Source organism: Sinocyclocheilus grahami, unplaced genomic scaffold, assembly GCF_001515645.1.
Source record: "Sinocyclocheilus grahami isolate Dianchi unplaced genomic scaffold, SAMN03320097.WGS_v1.1 scaffold149.1, whole genome shotgun sequence".
Lineage (NCBI taxonomy): Eukaryota > Metazoa > Chordata > Actinopteri > Cypriniformes > Cyprinidae > Sinocyclocheilus > Sinocyclocheilus grahami.
This window is the reverse complement of record NW_015505328.1, coordinates 3197997-3219854: the sequence shown is the minus strand read 5'-3', so window position 1 is coordinate 3219854 and position 21858 is coordinate 3197997. Positions and strand designations below refer to the sequence as shown.

General features: G+C 35.9%; 2 protein-coding genes across 2 annotated transcripts in view; one reads left to right on the top strand and one right to left on the bottom strand.

Annotated features, from left to right (window-relative positions):
* The window catches only part of LOC107592100 (potassium voltage-gated channel subfamily H member 8-like), a 47128-nt gene extending 37099 nt beyond the window's left edge, over nucleotides 1–10029 (bottom strand). Inside the window, exons 1-3 of the mRNA XM_016281476.1 lie at nucleotides 9954–10029; nucleotides 3223–3456; nucleotides 307–438 (exon numbers count right to left, since the gene is read on the bottom strand). Coding sequence (XP_016136962.1) covers nucleotides 307–438; nucleotides 3223–3456; nucleotides 9954–10029 — 442 coding nt within the window. The remainder of the gene's footprint in view (nucleotides 1–306; nucleotides 439–3222; nucleotides 3457–9953) is intronic.
* Nucleotides 10030–10180: 151 nt separating this feature from the next.
* On the top strand, nucleotides 10181–20595 carry LOC107592069 (DNA-binding protein SATB1-like). The gene is made up of 9 exons (XM_016281429.1): nucleotides 10181–10223; nucleotides 13563–13689; nucleotides 14013–14136; nucleotides 14601–14712; nucleotides 17391–17773; nucleotides 17861–18055; nucleotides 18236–18391; nucleotides 19495–19692; nucleotides 20011–20595. The coding sequence occupies exons 1-9, from the start codon at nucleotides 10181–10183 to the stop codon at nucleotides 20563–20565; spliced, it is 1893 nt and encodes a 630-aa protein (XP_016136915.1). The 3' UTR covers nucleotides 20566–20595.
* The last annotated feature ends 1263 nt before the right edge of the window (nucleotides 20596–21858 follow it).

Sequence of the window (21858 nt, the reverse complement as noted above, 5' to 3'; positions counted from 1 at the left end):
TTTAAGTCTTTAGTCTTTTTTTTTTTTAGTTTTGGTTTTCTTTTAAGTTTTTAGTTTTTAGGACATGTCTGGGAACAATAAAATGATATAAAAAACAACAACAAAACCTATATAAGGCATTAAAAAAAAAGTCATGGTAAAAAAAAAAGTTAAAATCATTTAATAAAAATCGACCCCTAGTACATTAAGTTGGATGTAGTGGAAGAAACATCCATGAATATTATTTCAGAGAAAAAAAAAGTCACGAATATCTTGGCATCCAGAAATTAATGCTCACACACATAAACTCATTCATCATGTACAAACCTTCTTTCTTCTCCTCAAGTATAGATTTGGCTTTGGTATCAGTGACGTCTTTAAAAGAGGCAAGGAAGAGGACCACATCTCCCTTCTCATTCTTGATAGACACAATATCCAGCAGACACCAGAACACACTACCTGCAGTGGAATTGAGAGAGGCAAAATACATAAACATATACATATACAGACAGTAAGAGACATTCACACTGTAAAACATGACAATGAGCAAAGTCACACTGAAGAGCTACTGCTACCTGACTTGACCCGGATGTCACTAAGGCCACTCCGGCTATTTGACAATGTCAACCAATATCTACTTAAGCACTGTTTTAGCAAATATGCATCAAATCCTGATCCACTTCCCTGCCCTTTTTTAGTTGGATACACTGTGTCCTTAAATATGTTGCATTATAGAAGTAAAATGGGTTGCAATTCACACTGGCTTTAAATAGAATTTCTGCACTGAATAAAACTAGTTTATTTAGTTGTTAACACGGGAAGCACATTTTTAGCTTACTTGGCAAAACATTACTTCCAGTCTATTTAAAGTGTTAAAAAACCTGAAACAAAAGAGACCAGTACATCCAAAAAGAGCAGCACCATTATGGTATCCAATTCCCATGTAGGTGTGTGCGTGAATGCTTGTTTGTCTGTGAGTATTGAGCGGTGTGGGTGTTAGTGTGCGACAGGGCATTTATATGTGTGTTTAGCTATGTGTGCGTCTGTGTGTGTGTGTGTGTGTTTCTCTCTCCACCAGTAGCTGTTACTGGAAGCCTCTAGGGGAATTCCGTCTGATTGCTCACAGCTGGAGTAGTCTTTGTCAAATCTCTCATTTCCTCACGAAAAAGCCTCACCATTATGGAGAAGAAAAAGGGGATGAAATAATAACGCTCTCTAGAACAAGTGTGCTGGAGATGTTCCATTCAATATAGAACAAAGGGGGAGAGGAGAATGAGCACGAGGAAAAGGTACAGGGAGGTGTTAAAACGCCACACCATCGTTTGAAGATGTAAGACCTTAGCAAACGAAGTACAAATATTTGTCAAATATAATGTAATGTAATATAATAAAATATAATATAATGTAATACATATTGCAATGTATTATAATGAACAAGAGGAAAGCGGTACAACAAAGTGCTAAAACACCACAGCTTCGTTTGAAGATGTACGTGAATATAATATAATACACAGACATGTACTGCAGTCAGTGGTACCATAATGAATACCATATTTATAAACCATTGTGTGTACATATTACTTAAATGTACAGTACTTCATTGGACACCATTGTACCACTATGGTACCCACTCAAAAATAGTACTATGGTACTTTTTAGTTACTAATCCAGCAAAAGGAAAAGAACATTAATTTTGACTTATCTCAAATCTCAAAATTTACCATTTCAGAGAAAAATAAAGTGTGGAAGGGAGTGAGATATAACATATTAAGGAAAATTATTCTTAAAATTTGCATTTGAAGGGTTGAAAGTGTGGTGTATGCAGGGCCGGATTTACGCATAGGCATTCTAGGCATTCCTCCCTATCGTCTAGGGAGGGCCCAAACACAATGAAGGGATAAATAATATTTGTTATACTATGGGATATCTACAACAGTTAAAGAACCAAAACCCCAGAAGACATTGAGCAAATAAATATAACAAACAATAGGGTAAAAATTACAAACTATTTCCATGTCTTCAACCTTTTTTATGTACGGAAATCACGCTTTCTTTCTCCCGTTCTCTCTCACACACGCACACACATAGACACGCATTGTCATCAGCACTGCCCCGCGAATTTATCAATAAAAGAGTTTTGCAGCTGAAAAGCTCCAAGACATTTCTCAGTAGCGAGGTTCTTGAAGCAGTTCAACTTAAAGATTCGCTATTAGTAGACGCCGCTGCTGAATACTTCTGAGAGACGCACAGATGCAAGTATTCACACGCACTTAATCTCTCCCTCTCTCTTTCACTCTCACTCTATAATAACTGCGTTAGACTGCATTAATAACTGCGTCAGCCTGCATATCAATGGCTCAAGCCTCTGTTATTAGCTCTAAAATGACGTTTTGGAATTTGCAACGGAAGGTTTGGGATGAGGTGCGTAAAAAATTAGCTAGTTCAACACCCACGAGATTTCAGGATGGAAACATGTAAAATGTCTTGAAACAAATCATCTGAACAATTGATGTGTGATTGTGACTCCAGACCGTTAAAATTATTAGAGAAATAATGCACTCCCAAAGTGGTTATGTGACCACGTCGCCGCGGCTATTAATGGAATGAAATGCAATTTGTTTGAATTCTCAAACAAATTAAGAACCTACATTCAATTTTTATTGACTGAACGCAAGCGCTTACTGCGATAGAAAACACTGTAACGGTTTCCACTGATTAAGAAATATTTTTGTTTGCTTGGGTGGTAATATTAGGCCTATTATATTAATAGGGAAGGGGGGCCCAAAAATTAGTTTTGCCTATGTCACGAAAAGAGGTAAATCCGGCCCTGGGTGTATGACATCCATTTCAATGTCGTCGTAAATTCCACAAATAAACTTGCACACCTGCTGGACTTTAGTTTGTAATCCGACTTTAGAGTCTCTCTGGTGCTTTTGGCCAACCAACTCTAATAAAACCATCTGCTTCTAACACTGGCTAGAGATTTCACTTTGTTAAGGTGTGCTGCAATATCTCCATGTGCTATTACTAGTGATGGATCACACAACTTTCCATGTATTATTACTGGTCTCCTTTTAACGGTGGAACTGCTGCTAATAGTTTTACAGTGATAGCAAAATTCCCAAGATCAATGCAAATGAAACTCAACCTGACACATCTAGCATTTGTCAAAATGCATTACATGTGTTTTTACATGTACAACAAGCTTTGCAGCAACATCACCAAGGACTTTTTTCTTCTCACCATTCTTTTTGTAGAACATTATCTCCTCCTTGAGCTCGCTACGTTCCTCAAGCGCAGAATCCACGTGAAGAATGATGTGCTCGCTGGTCTCCGGCCCATACAGAAACTTGCATGCGCAGCTCTGCTGCATGACCTCAGTTCGGGCAAATCCAGTAAGCTCACAGAATCCATCCGAGCAGTACACGATCGGGAAGCCTTTGGACACTTGTGCATTGGCCAGGATGAAGTTGCTGTCTGTTAGGAACATAACATCAAGCAAAATAAATGTAGCTTACTAATGTTTATTGTTACTGGTTATTCCTTATTAAATTTTAACCAGATGCTCCCATAGGATTTTAGTTTGCTGTTTTACTACAGGCCATGTTGGCATAAATTTCTTGTTACAGCATAGGGACAAATCAAGTGCAAAGATGCCCTGTTATGTTCACTAAACCACAGTTGTCTGTTATCTGTTCAGTTACACTCTTTTACAGTACCTTTAAATCTCTTGAAACAAAACTTGTGAAGTCTAAACCTTTTCAAGAAAGCTGAAGTTGATGCAGCTTGGTTGAATCATCAGAGCACAAACAACTGAATGCTTGAAATTGATGCTGAATATACAAGAATGCTGTAATGAATCCATCCATCAATTTCCATACCCAAAAAAGTGCTTTGTAGACTACAAATAATCTAAAATACAGCAGCACAGGCACTTTTATGTTGAATATATACAGTTCATATCTGTGTGTGTGTGTAAAATCAGGAATCTAATACATTGATTTAGTACTCAAAGAATTATTATCAATGTTGAAAACAGTTGTTTTGCTTATTATTTCAGGATTCTTTGATAAAACATTTTTTGAAATTTTTAAAAAGTGTACAGTTTTTGTAATTTACAATTGAGCAATTGAGTTAAGTAAACTGTTAGTATAAGTTAGTTTGGTTTGGTTTAGTTTTAATGCTTGAACATGCTTTTCTTTTACCTAATTTAATTGGTTAAATCAGTTATGTTTTATGACTTCACTGGATCATATGTCTCAAAAGCATTGTAAGTCACATGACCTTGCATGACATGTCTTTGACAGAAAGCTTCAGCTGCGCTTCATGTGAAAGGCTTTGTTATGATTTCATTACATAACCAATTTCCTGCCTGGATAATTTTTTGGTATTCCGACTTGTGTCATTGTGTCAAAACAGATTAATAGCATCCATGCATTATAAATGAATACAACAACGCTGCCTTGTAAACGTTTCTCGAAGGACAGCCTTCGCGAGCCTCATCCCTGAATCCCCAGACTAACACGCACAAGCATTATTAAACACTGGCATTTATGAGAAGCGTTCACGTGGCGAGGAGACAGACATTTGGGACTGAACAACTTTACTGAGACTTGTTCTGCTCGCATAAGCAAAAGTAAAGTTAGGCACTCATTTATAATATCGTACGTGTTGGGGGGTCAGACCCAGAGAGATATGAGAAGAGGGACGATGAGAGAGAAATAATAGCAAAAAAAGAAAATATAAATGGCAGGGAAAAGAAAGCTGCTGAGAGAGACAGAATGAGAAAAGGTGAAAGAATACAGAGAAGTAAAGAAAAGAGAGTAACAATTCATAAGTGCTGTTTGGCTGACAAGCACCATTTAGACAGCAGAATGAACTGTGAAAGGTTCTTTATCGGCACCAAACAGTCATTGACCAAAAATGGTAACAATCAAGCACTAAATTAATGGGATTTTCTTAAAGGGCACATTCCCTTTAAAGACATTTACTCCACACAAAAATGAAAATTCTGTCATCATTAACTCACCCACATGTTGTTCCAAATCTGTATGACTAGCTTTAGTTATTTTAGTACATCAAGTTACACTGAAAATAATAAATGTCACCTTGGCAACTAGCTCAAAAAAAATTTTTCAGTTAATATTTATATTATTTTAGGCAACAAAAATGTTTTTTTTTCTATGATTTAAATTTTAGTTAACTATAATAACCCTGGCTCAAAACAGAGGAATTTCCTTCTGATATCCTGCATAGCCTATTATGTGTTCGCCCATCTGATGTGGCTTTGATTAAGCACTGTGACAGAATCAACAGAGCAATAACATACAAAAATAATGACTGAAAACAGTTGCTAAGAATATTTTCACAATGACTGGCATTGATGCATGCCAAAGTGGCTCTACTAACCATACTTGTTCTGCAGTCTAAAGATGACAGCACATCCCAGAAGAGAAATCTTACTGTCCATCTACTCACTCCCAGGTCATAACCTTTCGGCCAGCAATATGACAACAGCTGAAAATACCTACTTGTTCATTCAAAACTGGAGCTGAGTGTTTGTCTATTTCTAAGCATATTTGTTTTTAATCTAAATATATGCATACAGTGTATATGTTTGCTGTGCAAAATGCATCCTTATCCTATCCTCAGACATGTTTTCATGTGTGCACCATCACAGACAGCGTGTACAAGCAAAAAAAATAAAAAATAAAATATCGTCTCTCATTTCCATACCAGACCTCATGTGGTTTACTCTGTCAGTTTATGTTTAATTGGACAGATTGAATCCAGACTGTAAAAACAGGGTGTGTGTGTGTGTGTGTGTGTGTGTGTGTTTATCCAAGAAACTGCATATCTACTCTGAAAAACATGTAGAAAGATGGAGGGGGAACAAAGGGGTGAGGCAGGAGAGAGAGGGGGAATGTCCACATTTCTTGTCTGCCCCAGATTGTTGTATAAAACACACACACACTTCCTCCCTCTGTCCCCCTCTTGTGAGTCTATGTCCCAAACAGGAACACCTGAGAGCTATTTAAAGAGGCAGTATGATTAGTGAGGGGAGGAAGAATGCAAGGAAAAGAGGAATGATGAGAACAACTGGTTGAGATAGAGGGAGAGATGTTTGAGGGAGGGAATGGCAAGACAGATGCTGGAACCTTCTATTGCAATGCAGTCTTGCATTTGAAGCCTCTTTTTGCATTAAATAGAGACTCAAGGTGGACCGAGCATGGTTAGAACGGACACTGGATGTGAGCTTTACATGAATGACGAATACTCTAGTCTATGAGAAACACGATCTGAACACTGTTACTATAATACTTTAATTTTTCCTGCAGTAAATAATATGTTTTTTCAGCATGCAATTCTACTATGTCTCAATGTGCAGTATCACACTGCATGAAATATTGTACCCTACGATGCAATGTGCTAAACCTGACCTTTCGTGGACTCAATACTTTTTTTGAAACAATCAAAACATCGTTAACATCAATAGTTGAAGCTGTAATTTCTGCGTCACTACTGGCACAAAACAGAATAGCAAAAATGATGACTTAAAGGGACATTCCACCCTAAAAATGGAAATTATGTCATTATTTACTCAACCTCACATCATTCCAAACCTGTCTGTCGTCAAACACTGTGTCAAAACGACAAAAATAAATGAAGATTTCAGTGGGTTTTGTCTGTACAATGAAAGTCAATTTAAATTAGACATTTCAAAGTAGAATAACTGGCTGTAGCATTGTTTTTCAGAGATTGTGTGCAATTTTGGTAATTGTGTGCTTTAGTACAATCAAAAAATCACTTATAGAACTTCAATTTAAAAGAAAATAAGTACAAAATTACCATTTTCATTTTCCAAAGTCATAACTAGACATATCTCTCTGAATTAAATGTGATGACAACTATGCATTGTTTTCATACTGCTTCACATACTATTTGTAAAAAACAACAGATGGCGTACAGTATACTGTACACAATAAGCTGTACACTAGTATTCTAAGTGTAGGACACATCCTTCAAACTTTTAAGGTATAGAGAGCTTATGATTAAGTGTGTTTTTAGCTCAGCCTTGATTTTGCTGGCTTGAGATCTTGACTGTCTTTTTGTTCTGAATCTTATTTCCTTGAAAGAATGCATTAATGCATCATGTATAATGTCTTGCACTGACATCTGAGAACAGGTTTGAGCACAGATAAAGGAGAAAACATTTAAATTCTTCACTGATATGACCTAAGTATGTTTTTATGTATAATAGACTCCTGAATCTCAGTAAAAACTACCGTTTTAAATACTCCAGGCTAATGAGCTCTACTGGCATGGAGCTGACAAGATACTAAGCGCACTCATTTAAAACCATCTGCATATGGTGCTAAAATCCTTTCAGCAATAAGCAAAGCAGCAATAGGAAGAGTCTAAAATGGCTCCATCACATATAATCATTTCAACCTTTTTATTTCACTAATCTGTTGTGGTTACATAATCTTTTGTAACAGTCTCAGCAGGGTCCTTCAAATTTAGTTTCAATTCATGCTTCGTGCCAGAGCACACAAATGTATTCTCTGAATGTTAATAAGACAAAGGAAGATGGCAAGGTCTGAAAGTCTAGACTGGCACGATTCCAGAATTCCATTCTCGGAGACTTTGGAACAGTAAGCAAGAGTTCTATCTGTATTCTGGTCTGATCCGTGTGGATAACCCTTCTGAAATTGCAGAGTGCATCCTCACAGTGTCCTGTTTCCACCATCCAATAATGTCAACATGTAATACGCAAAGGTTCTTCTTTCTTCGTTCTCTTTAGACCATGTTCTGCTGCTTCATTTCCCTGCATGCTTTCTTTAGCCCGTCCATCTTTTTTTGCTTTCCCTCTTAGGCATCCAGTCCCTCTCTCTCTTCCCTAATGATGACTGATGAGCTCAGTTTCAGCTCTGTGTGAAGTTCAGTGAACAACAGAAGAACAGCACACTGACATCTCTATCCCAAGTTCAAACAACAGACACGCATTGTTCTCCCAGTCTAGAGCCTCAATTTTACCGTCTTTCAGACCTATAGATCTGTTCCAAACTGGAAGAGGTGCAGCAGACATGCCAATTTCCTTATTTTGAGCCTGATATGTGTTGAGTTCGCTGGTAGTGTGATTATGCATCACATGCAAGAGTGCACCGCTTGAAATATCTCCATTACCTGACTTGGGTGTCTAACCCTGCGCTTCGTAATTTTAGCAACGGAAGCATCTACTTGAAGTGTTCTTTTAAAAGGACTCATCCAAAATTACTCTAAATTGCTCTTTCACAGTTAACCACACTCTCTCCTTTTCTTTGGGTAACACACAACTGCAAACACACGCAACTGGCACACACACTGCTTTACTGTAATTACCCACCATATGCTGTCCTGACAGGTACCTGTGTGAAAAGAGTATTTTGAAGTCTTTCGTCTTGATGGAATATTAACGCATAACAGCAAGCACACACATTAGGATGCTTCAGAGGGGAGTTTAATACATGTATAGCTTCTCTTGACAATAACAAATCAGCAGGTTTTTTTATGTAACTTGGATGTTGCACAAGATTATAAAGTAAAGGGTGTAATTAGTGGTGCTCGCTAAGGAAAGCATCACTTTTCTATTTATCATACGTAAGGTTAGCGATTTTAAAAAAATCTGAACCCAATTATTAAAGGGATAGTTTAATCAAAAAAAGAAGAAAATTCTGTCATCATTTATTCACCCTTGTGTCATTCCAAACATGCATGACTTTCTTTTTTTGAGCAACAAAAAAATTTGTTTGTCCATACAATGAAAGGTAAAGGAATAGTTCACCCTCAGGCCATTCAAGATGTAGATGAGTTTGTCTTCATCCAAACAGATTTGGAGACATTTAGCATTACATAATCACTTGCTCACCAGTGGACCCTCTGCAGTGAATGGGTACCGTCAGAATCCAAACAGCTGATAAAAACATCAATCCACATGACTCTAGTTGTGGATTATGGATATTTTGGCCAGAACGACAGTTTAAAGTTAAAATGCCATGATGGATTTGTTTATTCCAAACATTCAGCTTTTTACTTCACAAGACCTGATGGACTGGAGTGTTGTAGATTACTTGCCAGAATGAGAGCCCAAACAGCTGATAAAAAAACATCACAATAATCCATATTTTCATGTTTTATCAGCTGTTTGGACTCTCATTCCGACGGCACCCATTTACTTCAAAGAATCCATTGCTGAGCAAGTGATGTAATGATAAATTTCTCCAAATCTGTTCCAGTGAACAAACAAACATATATATATATATATATATATATATATACACACATATATATATGCAGAGGCCAGGGTGAGTTTTTTTCCTCTACTTAGGACAAGTACTTTGCACATTATCCAAATTCAGAAAAAATCTTTAGCATATATATATAGAGAGAGAGAGAGAGAGAGAGAGAGAGGCCAGGATGAGTTTGTTCCTCTACTTAGGACAAGTACTTTGCACACCATAAAATGCACATTTCTCACAGAAAACAAGCAAAAAAAAATACGCAATTATGCACACAATACTGAACTTGAACACTGAACAAAAACCATGTAAACATATAAAACAAACAGAGAAGCTTTTAAAGTGTTATTTAGTACTAGTTATAAGCATGGTGTTTTTATTCCTATTTATCTCAAGTTTTTTTTCATGATTTATTTGCATTTACTCATTTTGTATTATTCACATTTAAGAAGCTATTTCACTATTACATGCTCATTTCTAACCCTAATATTATTTAATGAATCGTGCTTTTAATGTGTTGTCATAGTAAATATACTGTCAATTTCACAGTGCACTTGCTGTGACAAACATTTGTCTACTCTACTCAGACGACCAAACTTATTACTGTCTGTCCTGCTTAAGGAAAAACAGTCTCATTAGAAACACCAAACTAGTTTTTGCACACAAATAGGGGAAAATGCCATCGCGGTAACTCACGTGTGCCGTCAAAACGCGTCGCTATAGTATCCAAAAATGTGTTCTGTGGCGCGAGCAATCCCTTCATAACAGGCATTTTCCCGCCCTGATATGGAATTCCCCATCAAAGTGACGCGGCGTTGTCAGAGACAAAGGTAGAGACAGTTTAAGCACTCCGGTGAAACTGAGCTTTCAGCTGACTGAGGAACGGAGGACCCCGTTCCCTCACCGGCGCGCGAGCAGGCTGGATGGGGATGCGCGCGCCCGTGTCACTGGGAGTGACGCCCGCAGGTGCGCGTCAGGTAAATGGCGCGCGAGCATTCTATACAAGTGGCGCGCGAGGTTGGAGGTAAACCTAAAGATAACAATATTTTATGCTCTTCACTCTTGCAATAGTGATCATTGAGAGCTGAATCAACATATAAACAATAAACAGTCCTTAAAAGCATGATGAATCATATTTGATCCTCAAATTTTAACATGATTTTTCATACATATTATTTTTAAGTTGCTTCAGCCCAATACATGTTCATTATATGTGACCCTGGACCACAAAACCAGTCATAAGGGTCCATTTTTTTAAAATTGAGATTTATACATCAGCTTTCCATTGATGTATGGTTTGTTAGGATAGGACAATATTAGGCCGAGATACAACTATTTGAAAATCTGGAATCTGAGGGTGCAGAAAAATCTAAATATTGAGAAAATCGCCTTTAAAGTTGTCCAAATTAAGTCCTTAGCAATGCTTATTCAAAAATTAAGTTTTGATATATTTACGGTAGGAAATTTACAAAATATCTTCATGGAACATGATCTTTACTTAATATCCTAATGTTTTTTGGCATTAAAAAAAATCGATCATTTTGTCCCATACAATGTATTGTTGGCTATTGCTACAAATATACCTGTGCTATTATGACTGGTTTTGTGGTCCAGGGTCACATATTACTAACGAGGCCTTAGAAATATGCATATCAAATATGGTACAGTAGGCTTTTTGGTTTAAAGTTTAGAAGGTAGCTTACCCACTGTTGTGCATTGTTATCATAAAGGTAATTAATCATTCTCACAGTACGGCCTAGTTCAGTCAGTGTTGAGCACCATGCAGTGTGTCGGTTTCATCTCACGTTAACACAGCTGGTTTCAGCTGTTTGCATACAGAGAAAGCATTTAAGGTCTAAGCAGGTCCTGGAAGCCCCTTAAAACTGGATATCTGACACATCCTGCATTTACATATGCATACTTACCTACTATTTACTATGCAAAAACCAGTACATCAAATAAGCAGAAGATCCAAATGTACTGTTGGTAATTGTAAGTCACAGTGTAGATATTAAATTAATCAAAAGGTAATGGCATGGCTGATGTAATACGTCTGAGAACGTTATAACCTGCTACAAACCTGCATGAGTTTAATCAGGTGTGTTTGATTAGAGAAACATCCAAAATGTGTAGGTTGGGAGGCCTTCAGGAATAGATTTGAGAAAAATTGTAGGGCTGCTAATGTATTTTGAGAACAACATTATTAGCCTGTTTGTTAAAAAGAAAATATATTATCAATGTGGGGCCCATTTGAACAAAGGAGTGGGATTTATTTTCTTTGCAATTTCCATTGGTGCTGCCCATTTGAACTATACTTGGATAATATTAAATGGTGGATTACTGTAAATAGAATAGTACTAAAATGAAAACAGCAGGACAAAAAGTAGACCAAAGAGAAATGAGACGATGTCTGCTTGGCAAGAGTCAAAAGTACTAAAGTATTCTTTTGTAAAAAATATTACACGCAGCAGGCTATGTCGCCCTCTACTGTTTATACTCACAATACCACACTTTCACCTTCTACAGCCACAATACAAATTGCCACAAAGTGCTCTGGCAGTGTTAAAAACATGATTCAAATAAGTAGCAATTTGTTGTACAGTAATATTACATAACAGAGCATTAATTAATAATTTTCTTATATTATTATGGTAATATTCTCATCATTACTGCTGTTGTTGCTGTGGGGTAATCGTTGAGATATGATGAGTCACTGGAGAGCTGACTTGACAAATTGACATAAATAATATAATCCAATCATGTGTCTGTCTCTATTTCTTGTGTACTGATGTATGCTTATCACAGTAGTGAAAACTGTAATCATTCTGCTGCAGAATGCTTTTATATGATGAAAATAATGATTTTGTATTATAATCATATGTACTGAATACGTTTCATTTGGTTGTAAATAAATATGCAAGCTCATGCAAATAAAGACACAAATGAAGCTCTGTTCATTATAATTAAGCTTACGGAAAAGAATGATTGCCACATACAGTGACTGTCATGTGTACAGGTGCAAACAAGCGTTAATCACAGAGATCACTTGATGAGGCTGATTAAATTTTTTTTTTTTGTCAACTGAAACAATCATTGTATTGCCTCCCACCAGTACTTACAGCATTTATACACACATTGGCAAGCCTCTATTACATGTTTTTAAACTATAAAAGGTTATAGAGAAATGTTAAGTACACCCCAAGAAAAATACCAGATTTTTTTGTTTGTTTTTGAAAGAAGACACTTATGCTCACCAAGGTTGCATTTACTTAATACAATTTATGGGGCTGTTTCTTTTAGTTCCAGTCCGCACCATCATATAGCCTGCATCTTATCTTTTTGTATATGCATCACACTTACTGTAAACCATGTTCAAAAATGTAAAAAGTCCCATATGCTCACCAAGGCTATACTGATTAAATAGTAATACTGTGAAATATTAATATAATTTTAAATAACCATTTTCTATTTTAATATATTTTAAATGTAATGTACTCCTGTGATGGCAAAGATGCTTTTTAATATGCTGATTTGGTGCTCAAGAAACATTTCTTATTATCATCAATGTTGAAAACAGTTACTACTTAATATTTTTGTGGACATTTTCCAGGATTCTCTGATGGATAGAAAGTTTTAAAAACCAGCATAGGAAAAAATAGAAATCTTTTTAACATGTAATTTTTGATCAATTTAGCACATATTTTCTGAAGGAAAAAAAAACATACTGACCCCAAACCTTTGAACTGCAGCACACAAATAATACAAACTATTTCCAGTAATTATACCTAATTGATATCAAATTTAACTGTACTTTGATTCATTTTAAATTTCTATTTAAACATTGAAGTCTAGACAATTAAATTACACAATAAATGAAAAAACAAAAACATTGCAAAAATGTTTAGATAGTCGAATGTTAAGTTAAGCTGTACTTAATGTATTTTTTTTAACGTAACATATATCTCTCATATATGGATTTTTTTTTTTCATTTTTAATGCTAATGGTTACAAATATGATACATATTTTGCCTATTTGAATCAACAATTAATTAGTGAAAAACAAGATGGAGGTACAAGACACTTAACGAGAAATAGAAAAGGAAGTGCAGAAAGCTGATGGGACACAAGAGAATGTAAACTTGCTCAAGATCAGAAAACTATTAAGGTTGCCAGAAGAGAAAAATAAGTAGCAAAGTAAAAGCAACAACTCCAAAATACAGTCAAAAAAAGGAGTTAAGGGGGCAGGAACTATATAAGGATCATATAGAGTGGTCATATTGTAATAAATATGAATTTCTACTTTAGGTCAGGTTCAAGTTGGCCATTGGAACCCTGTGCCCCTGTCAACTGTGACAGACACCTCTGATGCAACAGTAGGAGACATGCTTCAAGATCTTTACCATGTCATCACCTTAAGAATAAAGCTACACAGGTACAACTGGCACACACACTTGCATCACATCTGTCTCTGGGTTTCAGCAAACAGGCTTATCAGAATGGTGAACTACACTACACTGAAAATTAAAGCTGTTCTGATTCATGAATAAGGATAATTTTTCACAGGTAATTTAGTATTAAAACTAATTTTAAAATTATTAAAAGTTATTATAGTTATTAAAGTTTTGAGGATAAACACTTAATAATATAGCTATTTGTGAAATAATAATTATTTGTGGATAATGTCTAATAGTGTAATTAATTATTGCAGTACATCATTTTTCTCACTGACTCACGCACGTTCTCTCACTCTCTTAGTGTTTCTAAATTAGAGGACTTGCCTGCTGAGCAATGGACTCATTCTACCGTCAGAAATGCCCTGAAGGAGCTGCTAAAAGAAATGAATCAGAGCACACTGGCTAAAGAGTGTCCACTATCTCAGGTACATGTTCACAAAAAAAACACTGTAAATGTACTATTTTTGCAAGGCACTATCCATGTAACCTTATACTAACTTAAACATACTTTTTATCAACCATAACTTAATTGCATGTAGCTATAGAATAAAATAGGGTTAATTGTCTCATATCTCATGGTTAAAGAGCAGAACTATGATCGAAGAAATGCTCTCCATTGAAGAATACAGCCTACTATTAAGATCCATCCCTAGGTTGAGAACCAGCTATTAAATCTATTTAGCAAGGAGACAAAAACCTTTAGCACATCCTTTCTGGATACATTTAGTCGGTTCCAAGGCACTCCTCTAAACTTAATTTAGTATGCTCTGTCTGTTAATTACCGAATTCCTGTTAAGGTCACATAAAAAGGAAATGAGAGGCAAAATCATATATTTGTGTAAATCACAAACACATTAACTTGTATGTTTTTGTTTTGTTTTTTTGAAAGAGCATGATTTCATCAGTAGTGAACGGCACTTACTATGCCAGCATCTCTGCTGCGAGATGTCAGGAGTTTGGCCAGTGGTACAAACACTACAAGAGGGCAAAATCTATGATGGGTGAGTAGCAGTCCACTGTATGTTCTCCAAGAATAGCTGTTATATTCAAACATTTATAGCTTTCTTTATGTAGTCATCTTGTGTTTTTGGTAACACTTTACATTAAAGCTTAATCCATGAACAAACAAAGAACAATCATTTACAGCATTTATTAATTTAAGATTTAAAATTTCTAAATATAAATTTTTTAACATTTCAAGTGGTATTAACTAACAATAAATGTATTATGAACAAACATGAATTAAAAATATAATAGTATATAAGTACATTAAAGGGGGTCATATGATGATGCGATTTAAATTTTTCCTTTCTCTTTGGAGTGTTACAAGCTCTTGGTGCATAAAGAAGATCTGTAAAGTTGCAAAGACTAAAGTCTCAAATCCAAAGAGATATTCTTTATAAAAGTTAAGAGTCAACCACGCCTACCTAAAATGGCTCGTTCTAACACGCCCTCACATGTCTACGTCACTGTGTGGGAAGATTTGCATAACACCGCCCAAATGTTCACGCAAAGAAAGAAGGCGTAACTTTTATTCTCGCTGTATTACTTTTAATGCCGCCGCCGCCATGTCGTGAAGACGCTGTGTGTTTCGTTGTGAAAGCAAAACTACTTTGTTTGGTCTTCCAAAAGAGGATGATATCCGCTTCGTCATGCCTGGAGCTGATCTGTTATGGTCGCTGAGGAAATACATCAACTTCGCGCTGTGGATCGTTGGATCGGCTTTCACCGTGGACGAAGCCGAGTTCAGCCCGGGGTCGTCACATGTGGTTGCCGCAAGCTCGCCCACCACCACTCACTCTAGCCCGCCGTGTGTGACGCTGTGTGTTTCGTTGTGAAAGCGAAACTACTTTGTTTGCATCCAAAATGCACACACACATCAGTGAACACACACACACCGTGAACACACACCTGGAGCAGGAGTAAGTTGTATTTACAACACTGTTCCAGAAAAGTTCAACCCAAATATTCAGATGTGTGCAGCACATTTTATGGAGGACTGTTTACTGATCCTGGTAGAGTAGACTACAATGCCGGCTGTTCTGACTCACAGACTGTAAGTACGTTTTCATATTTAAAGAATTTGCCACTGACGATTCAAACGCGAGTTTTGAGCAGTGTAGAGTAGCACTTGTTGTTTGTCATTTCTCCGATCATAAATGCAGACATGGTTTTATGTTTACGCGGCGCGATGCAATGCGTAAAAAGACAGTATAAGTCATTATAATCTGTAATTATGTCCCCACTGGATGCAACAAATGCCTCGTTTGTAATGGGTTTTAATGTTTTTGTCTTGTCGCTCCAGCCAGACAAGGCATCACAGTATGGTGAGGGGCGTAACAATTCCGTCACACGCTTGAGGTATTCGGCCAATCACAACGCACTGGATAGCTGGCCAATCACAGCACACCTCGCTTTTCAGACCAATGAGCTTTGTAAAAATCGATGCGTTTCAGAAAGGCAGGGCATAGAGGAGAAACAATAATGTACAGTATGTGGAAAATAATGTGTTTTTTGAACCTTAAACCGCATAAACATTTCATTACACCAAATACACCAAATAATGTTCTTTTTTAGCAACATCATATGACTCCTTTAATAAATGATAGGTTATGCTTTAAAATTGTTCATTGTTATTTCATGATACATCATTTATTAACCTATTTTAATAAAAAGCAAAAAGATTAAGACTACGCTACAATCAAAGTTTGCAGTCTTTTTGAAGGAAGTCTATAATGCTCACCAAAGACTGAATTTTTAAAATCAAAAATACAGAAAAACAGTAATATTGTGAAATATTACAATTTAAAATAACTGTTTTCCATTTTAATACATTTAAAATTTGTATTTATTCTTGTGATGGCAAAGCTGAATTTTCAGCAGCCATTACTCCAGGTTTTAGTGTAACATTATCATTCAGAAATCATTCTAATATGCTGATTTGGTGCTCAAGAAACATTTTCTTCTTATTAGTAATGTTAAAAACAGTTGTGCTGCTTAATATTTTTGTGAAAACTGTGCTGCATTTTTGCATGATTCTTTGATAAATAGAAAGCATTTATTTTAAATTTAAAAAATCTTACTGACTCCAAATTTTTTGAATGGTAGTGTATGTAAAAATATAGATTTTAAATACTAAAACTGTAGTAAAGTAAAATAACGGTATATGTGACCCTGGACCACAAAACCAGTCTTAAGTGTCAATTTTTCGAAATTGCGATTTATACATCATCTGAATAAATAAGCTTAGGACAATATTTGGTCGAGATACAACTATTTGAATATCTGGAATCTGAGGGTGCAAAAAAATCTAAATATTGAGAAAATTGCCTTTAAAGTTGTCCTAATAAAGTCCTTAGCAATGCATATTACCAATCAAAACTGAAGTTTCGATATATTTACGGTAGGAAATGTACAAAATATCTTCATGGAGCATGATCTTTACTTAATATCCTAATTATTTTTGGCATAAAAGAAAAATCTATCATTTTGACCCATACAATGTATTTTTGGCTATTGCTACAAATATACCCCAGCGACTTAAGTGGTCCAGGGTCACATATATGAAGTGCTGTCACAGCATATACTGAAAATAAGATGATTTTGGCTGTAAATTTTAAATAGACTCCAGTGATTTCATATGAATATGGAGCTACTAAAGGTTTTTATCTCCCTTCAGGTGACATGAGCAGACATTGCAGCCAAACATCATCCTCCAGCCAGCCCACCATGTACCAGCAACCAATGGAAGACAGTGGGGCGGAGTCACGTGGCGTTGTCCAGATGCAGGCTGGAATGCCTGGTCTGGTGATGGCTCAGCTCTTGTCACAGCAGCACGCCATGTCTCAGCTCCTCACACACGCTCACACGCACTCACACAGGCCTCATCCTGCACCACTAAGGACTCCTCCCAAATGCAATGTGTCCCCACCCACAGTAGCTCAATGTCCCTCACCTGTCACCGACGTGTCACCTGAAATTTACCATTGGGTGCGTGAGGAACTAAAGAGGGCGGGGATTTCCCAAGCCGTGTTTGCACGAGTGGCCATTAACAGGACTCAGGTAACATGATAGAAATGTGCATATCTCTCAAATATTATGTATCTGTATACATATTAATGTGTCTGTCCGTGATATTACTTGCAACAGGGCCTGCTATCGGAGATCTTGCGCAAGGAAGAAGACCCACGGTGTGCGTCTCAGTCTCTTTTAGTAAACCTTAGGGCCATGCAGAACTTCCTGCAACTGCCACAGAGCCAGAGAGACTCAATTTATCTGGAGGAAAGAGAGCGTAACCTCAACTCTACCTACAACACCAATACAAGCTCACCTCTGCCCATTCAGGTTTACTGACACTTAGAACCTGAGATGCAAATTAGCATGTGCTATAATCTCTATGGATAGCACATGCATCTTATTTTAGACAAGTAAACTCATAGTTAACCATAGTGTCTCTCAATACAGGTAATATTAAAGTGCCATTTGTTAATTAAGTGTTGTCATGAAAAATATCTCTCAAAACAGGCAAAACTTTCACCTGTTTCCAATGACACTGTAGTCAAAGTGGAATGCGATGATTCTGGAATAAACTACGGCATCTATGATGACATACAGCAGGAAATGAGACGAGCAAAAGTGTCGCAGGCCTTGTTTGCAAAAGTGTCTGCAGCCAAGAGTCAGGTACGTGTGTGTGCATGTGTACAAAAGGAATACATTGGTACAGATTGCACAAGAAATCTCTAATAAAAAAGGGGAAAGAGGTACACCTTACAAGACAGTACATTTACAGATTTTATCCAAAGCAGCTTTCATTGCATTTGAGGTATATACATTTCATACATGATTAAACATATAATAAATATTTATATGAAAGCAGGGAATGCAAGGATATGTGCAGTATATACTGTACCTACAATTCATATACTGTAATATAGTGATTATGAAAATAATTAGTATTAATCCACTCCCAGTTTTATGAGAAGATATGTACAGTAGGGTCCGAAAGTCTAAATTACTAGAAGAAATAAATTTATTTAAATAGAAATCTAATGTTATTAAAAGAAGGCTGCTTTTCTTTGATCAAAAATCCTGCAAAAACAGTAATATTGTGAAATATTATTACACTTTAAAATAACTGTTTTCTATTTTAATATTTGGTAGACAGTCGTCTAAAAACACTAACAGTGCATTCAAGGTATACACATTTAATGCATATTGAAATACAATAAATGTATATCCAATTTATAGCCTATACCTTGAATGCACTGACTGTAATATGATTAGTATTAAGTACTGTAGTATGATTAGTATTAATCCACTCCCAGTTTTATGAGACAATATGTAGGGTCAAAATGTCTAAAACACTAGTGGAATTGTGGCTTTTTTAATGCATTTATTTATTTATTTTGCATTTTATCCATTACAAATTAAATTATCAGCATAACAATTTGAAAATCTTACATTTTGAAGAAAGGAATTCACATGGTTAAGGTCACAATTTTGCTTATTTGACTGGTGACCTAGAAATACTGCAGAATTTTAAATATTTGTTGAAAATTAAATATTTATCTCCTACATATAAATATTTATTACATATTTAAATATTTATGTCATGGAAAGCATAAATAAAATATTTCATATTCATTTTAAATTAGAACATTTTCAAATGGGCGAAAAAATCCTAAAACATTACATTAACGTCTAGGTTTAAATTAGATTTTGAAACAAATTTACAACATTGTCTCAGATGTTTGAAACCTGCTGTATTTGTGTCTGTGTTTTAGGGCTGGCTGTGTGAGCTCCTGCGCTGGAAGGAGGAGCCATCGCCTCAGAATCGTACACTGTGGGAAAATCTGTCTCTGATTCGCCAGTTCCTAAATCTCAGCCAATCAGAGCGAGATGTTATATATGACCAAGAGAGCAATACCGGGCAGACTTTCTACTCAGAAAAGCACACAAGACCACTGACAGAACAACTACAAGTGAGTTTCTCACACAAACTTCTGTAATTATAATTTTAGTTAACAATTACAATACATTATGTATATCCGATTACTGACTGTAAATTATTGTTTACATTTATTTTGCTAATATGGGCCCTAATATATAAAATCAAACATGTTTTGATGTGTTAGATCTCATAATTATTTATTAACCATATCCAATTTTAAAACCATTTATTATAACTCACATATTATGGCATTAACCATGTGAATTCCTTTGTTCAAAATGTAAGATTTTCAAATTGTTATGCTGATAATTTATTTTTTAATGGTTTTATTGATTTTTTCCCCCCAAAGGTCATGCATATGGTGCCTCTGAATCAGCACCAACAACTGCATAAAATTCCACCTCAGCATCATCAACACTTCCTCCAGCAGCATCTCATCTCTGGACGTCTCAAAGACACTCACATGGGCCCAAATATTGGAGGCAGGTCTTTACCACCAGAAGCCCATGCAATCCTGCAGAGTTTCATTCAGGAAGTGGGACTACATCCAGATCAAGAGGCCATTCATACACTATCTGCTCAACTAGGAGTAGCCAAAGAGGCTGTTCTCAGCTTTTTCAATGGTCACAACTGGCTTAGACAGGAAGAGCAGGACAACAGAGGAGAAAGAGAGATTGAGGAAAGGGAAGACGATTACATGGAGGCAGAGGAGGAATGCAGGGATACAATGGAAAACGATGAGGAGACAAATGCAAACATGATGACAGGGAAACAAGATGGTGTGGTGGAGCAAAATGCATCTACACAAACTCGCTTTATCATTACTATTAAAAAAGAAGAGGAGGTTCCATGTAAGGAGGAGCGTGATGATAGTCCCGCCTACTGCCAATTCATAAACTCCTAAAAACGGCATACACTACCATTCAAAAGTTTGGGGCTATTTTGTTTGAATGAACTTAATACTTCAATTCAGCAAGGATGCATTAAACTGATCAAAAGAGACATTTATAATATGACAAAAGGCTTCTATTTGAAATAAACAGTTCTTTTGAACTTTCTATTCATTTTAGAATACTGAAAAATAACGTGTCACGGTTTCCACAAAAATATTAAGCAGCATTACTGTTTTCAACATTGATAATACAATTTTTTTTTTATTTGAGGAGCAAATCAGCAGACTAGAATGATTTCTTGAAGTATCTGAAGGATTAATTACATTTCAAAATATTTAAAATAGAAAAGTTATTTTAAATTGTAATAATATTTCACATTACTGTTTATACTGTATATTTGATTAAATAAATACAACCTGAATGAGCATAAGAGACTTCAAAAACATTTTTTTTTTTTTTACTCATACCAACCTCAAACTTTTGAATCGTAGTGTATTAAATTAACAAACAAACAGCAATGAATACTGGGTGATTTGACAATACCATGTAGCGTATATATTTACGGTTGTGCCTTCATGCACAAGGTGTTTTACTGATACCTCATACTTTGGATGGACTTGAAAATTTCACTAATGAAAATGCCACGGAAAGAATTCATTAAAAATCAATGTTCTAATTTCTCAATTTTTTTTTATTAATATTATGGGTGTAAAAACGCTCATGTCTGACTATGAAAATTAAATGGAGCGATTATAATATTCAAACCTAATTAAGCCACCATTATCATAATGTATCACAGCATTTAAAGAAGAATCACTAATTTAAATTGTTGTTAGAGCAAATATTTACACCCCTAAATTAATGTGATTTGCAATTTTATAGTAGTATTATTTATTGTTTATCTCTCGTTTTCTGCTCAAATCCACAATTGAATCTTTGCAGGTGGCGGGCAACGTCAATCAGTGTTAATGGTGGCATTTTCAGCCAGACAGTGTTGTCTTTTACAAGAACTGTTGCCAGAGACCCTGAAACCGTGATATATTATATGTTAGAAGCAAACAGCACATTACTGTATTATTGTCAATAGAACAAAATTACAGTGAATAGTTCTCTCTCTCTAATGAATTACAATAAATCTGTACCGTTTGTTATTGTTCATTATATTTAAATCCATTTTATTCGAGAACTAGAAAATGGGCTTTATATGTTTGTTAACTGTGAAGGCATTCTTGATTATAGAACGTTATTTCTCTGCTAGTTAGTGTCAGGATTGACAATCCTGTCAATATGTGAACCTGGACCAC

What these genes read in the sequence shown, in the direction of transcription:
- LOC107592069 (XM_016281429.1), top strand. Translation starts at nt 10,181, where the DNA reads ATGGGGATGCGCGCGCCCGTGTCACTGGGAGTGACGCCCGCAG. An exon ending in GCTCACCTCTGCCCATTCAG is followed by an intron (nt 18,056 to 18,235) that starts GTTTACTGACAC and finishes CTCTCAAAACAG; the next exon opens with GCAAAACTTTCACCTGTTTC. An exon ending in TGTCTGCAGCCAAGAGTCAG is followed by an intron (nt 18,392 to 19,494) that starts GTACGTGTGTGT and finishes TCTGTGTTTTAG; the next exon opens with GGCTGGCTGTGTGAGCTCCT.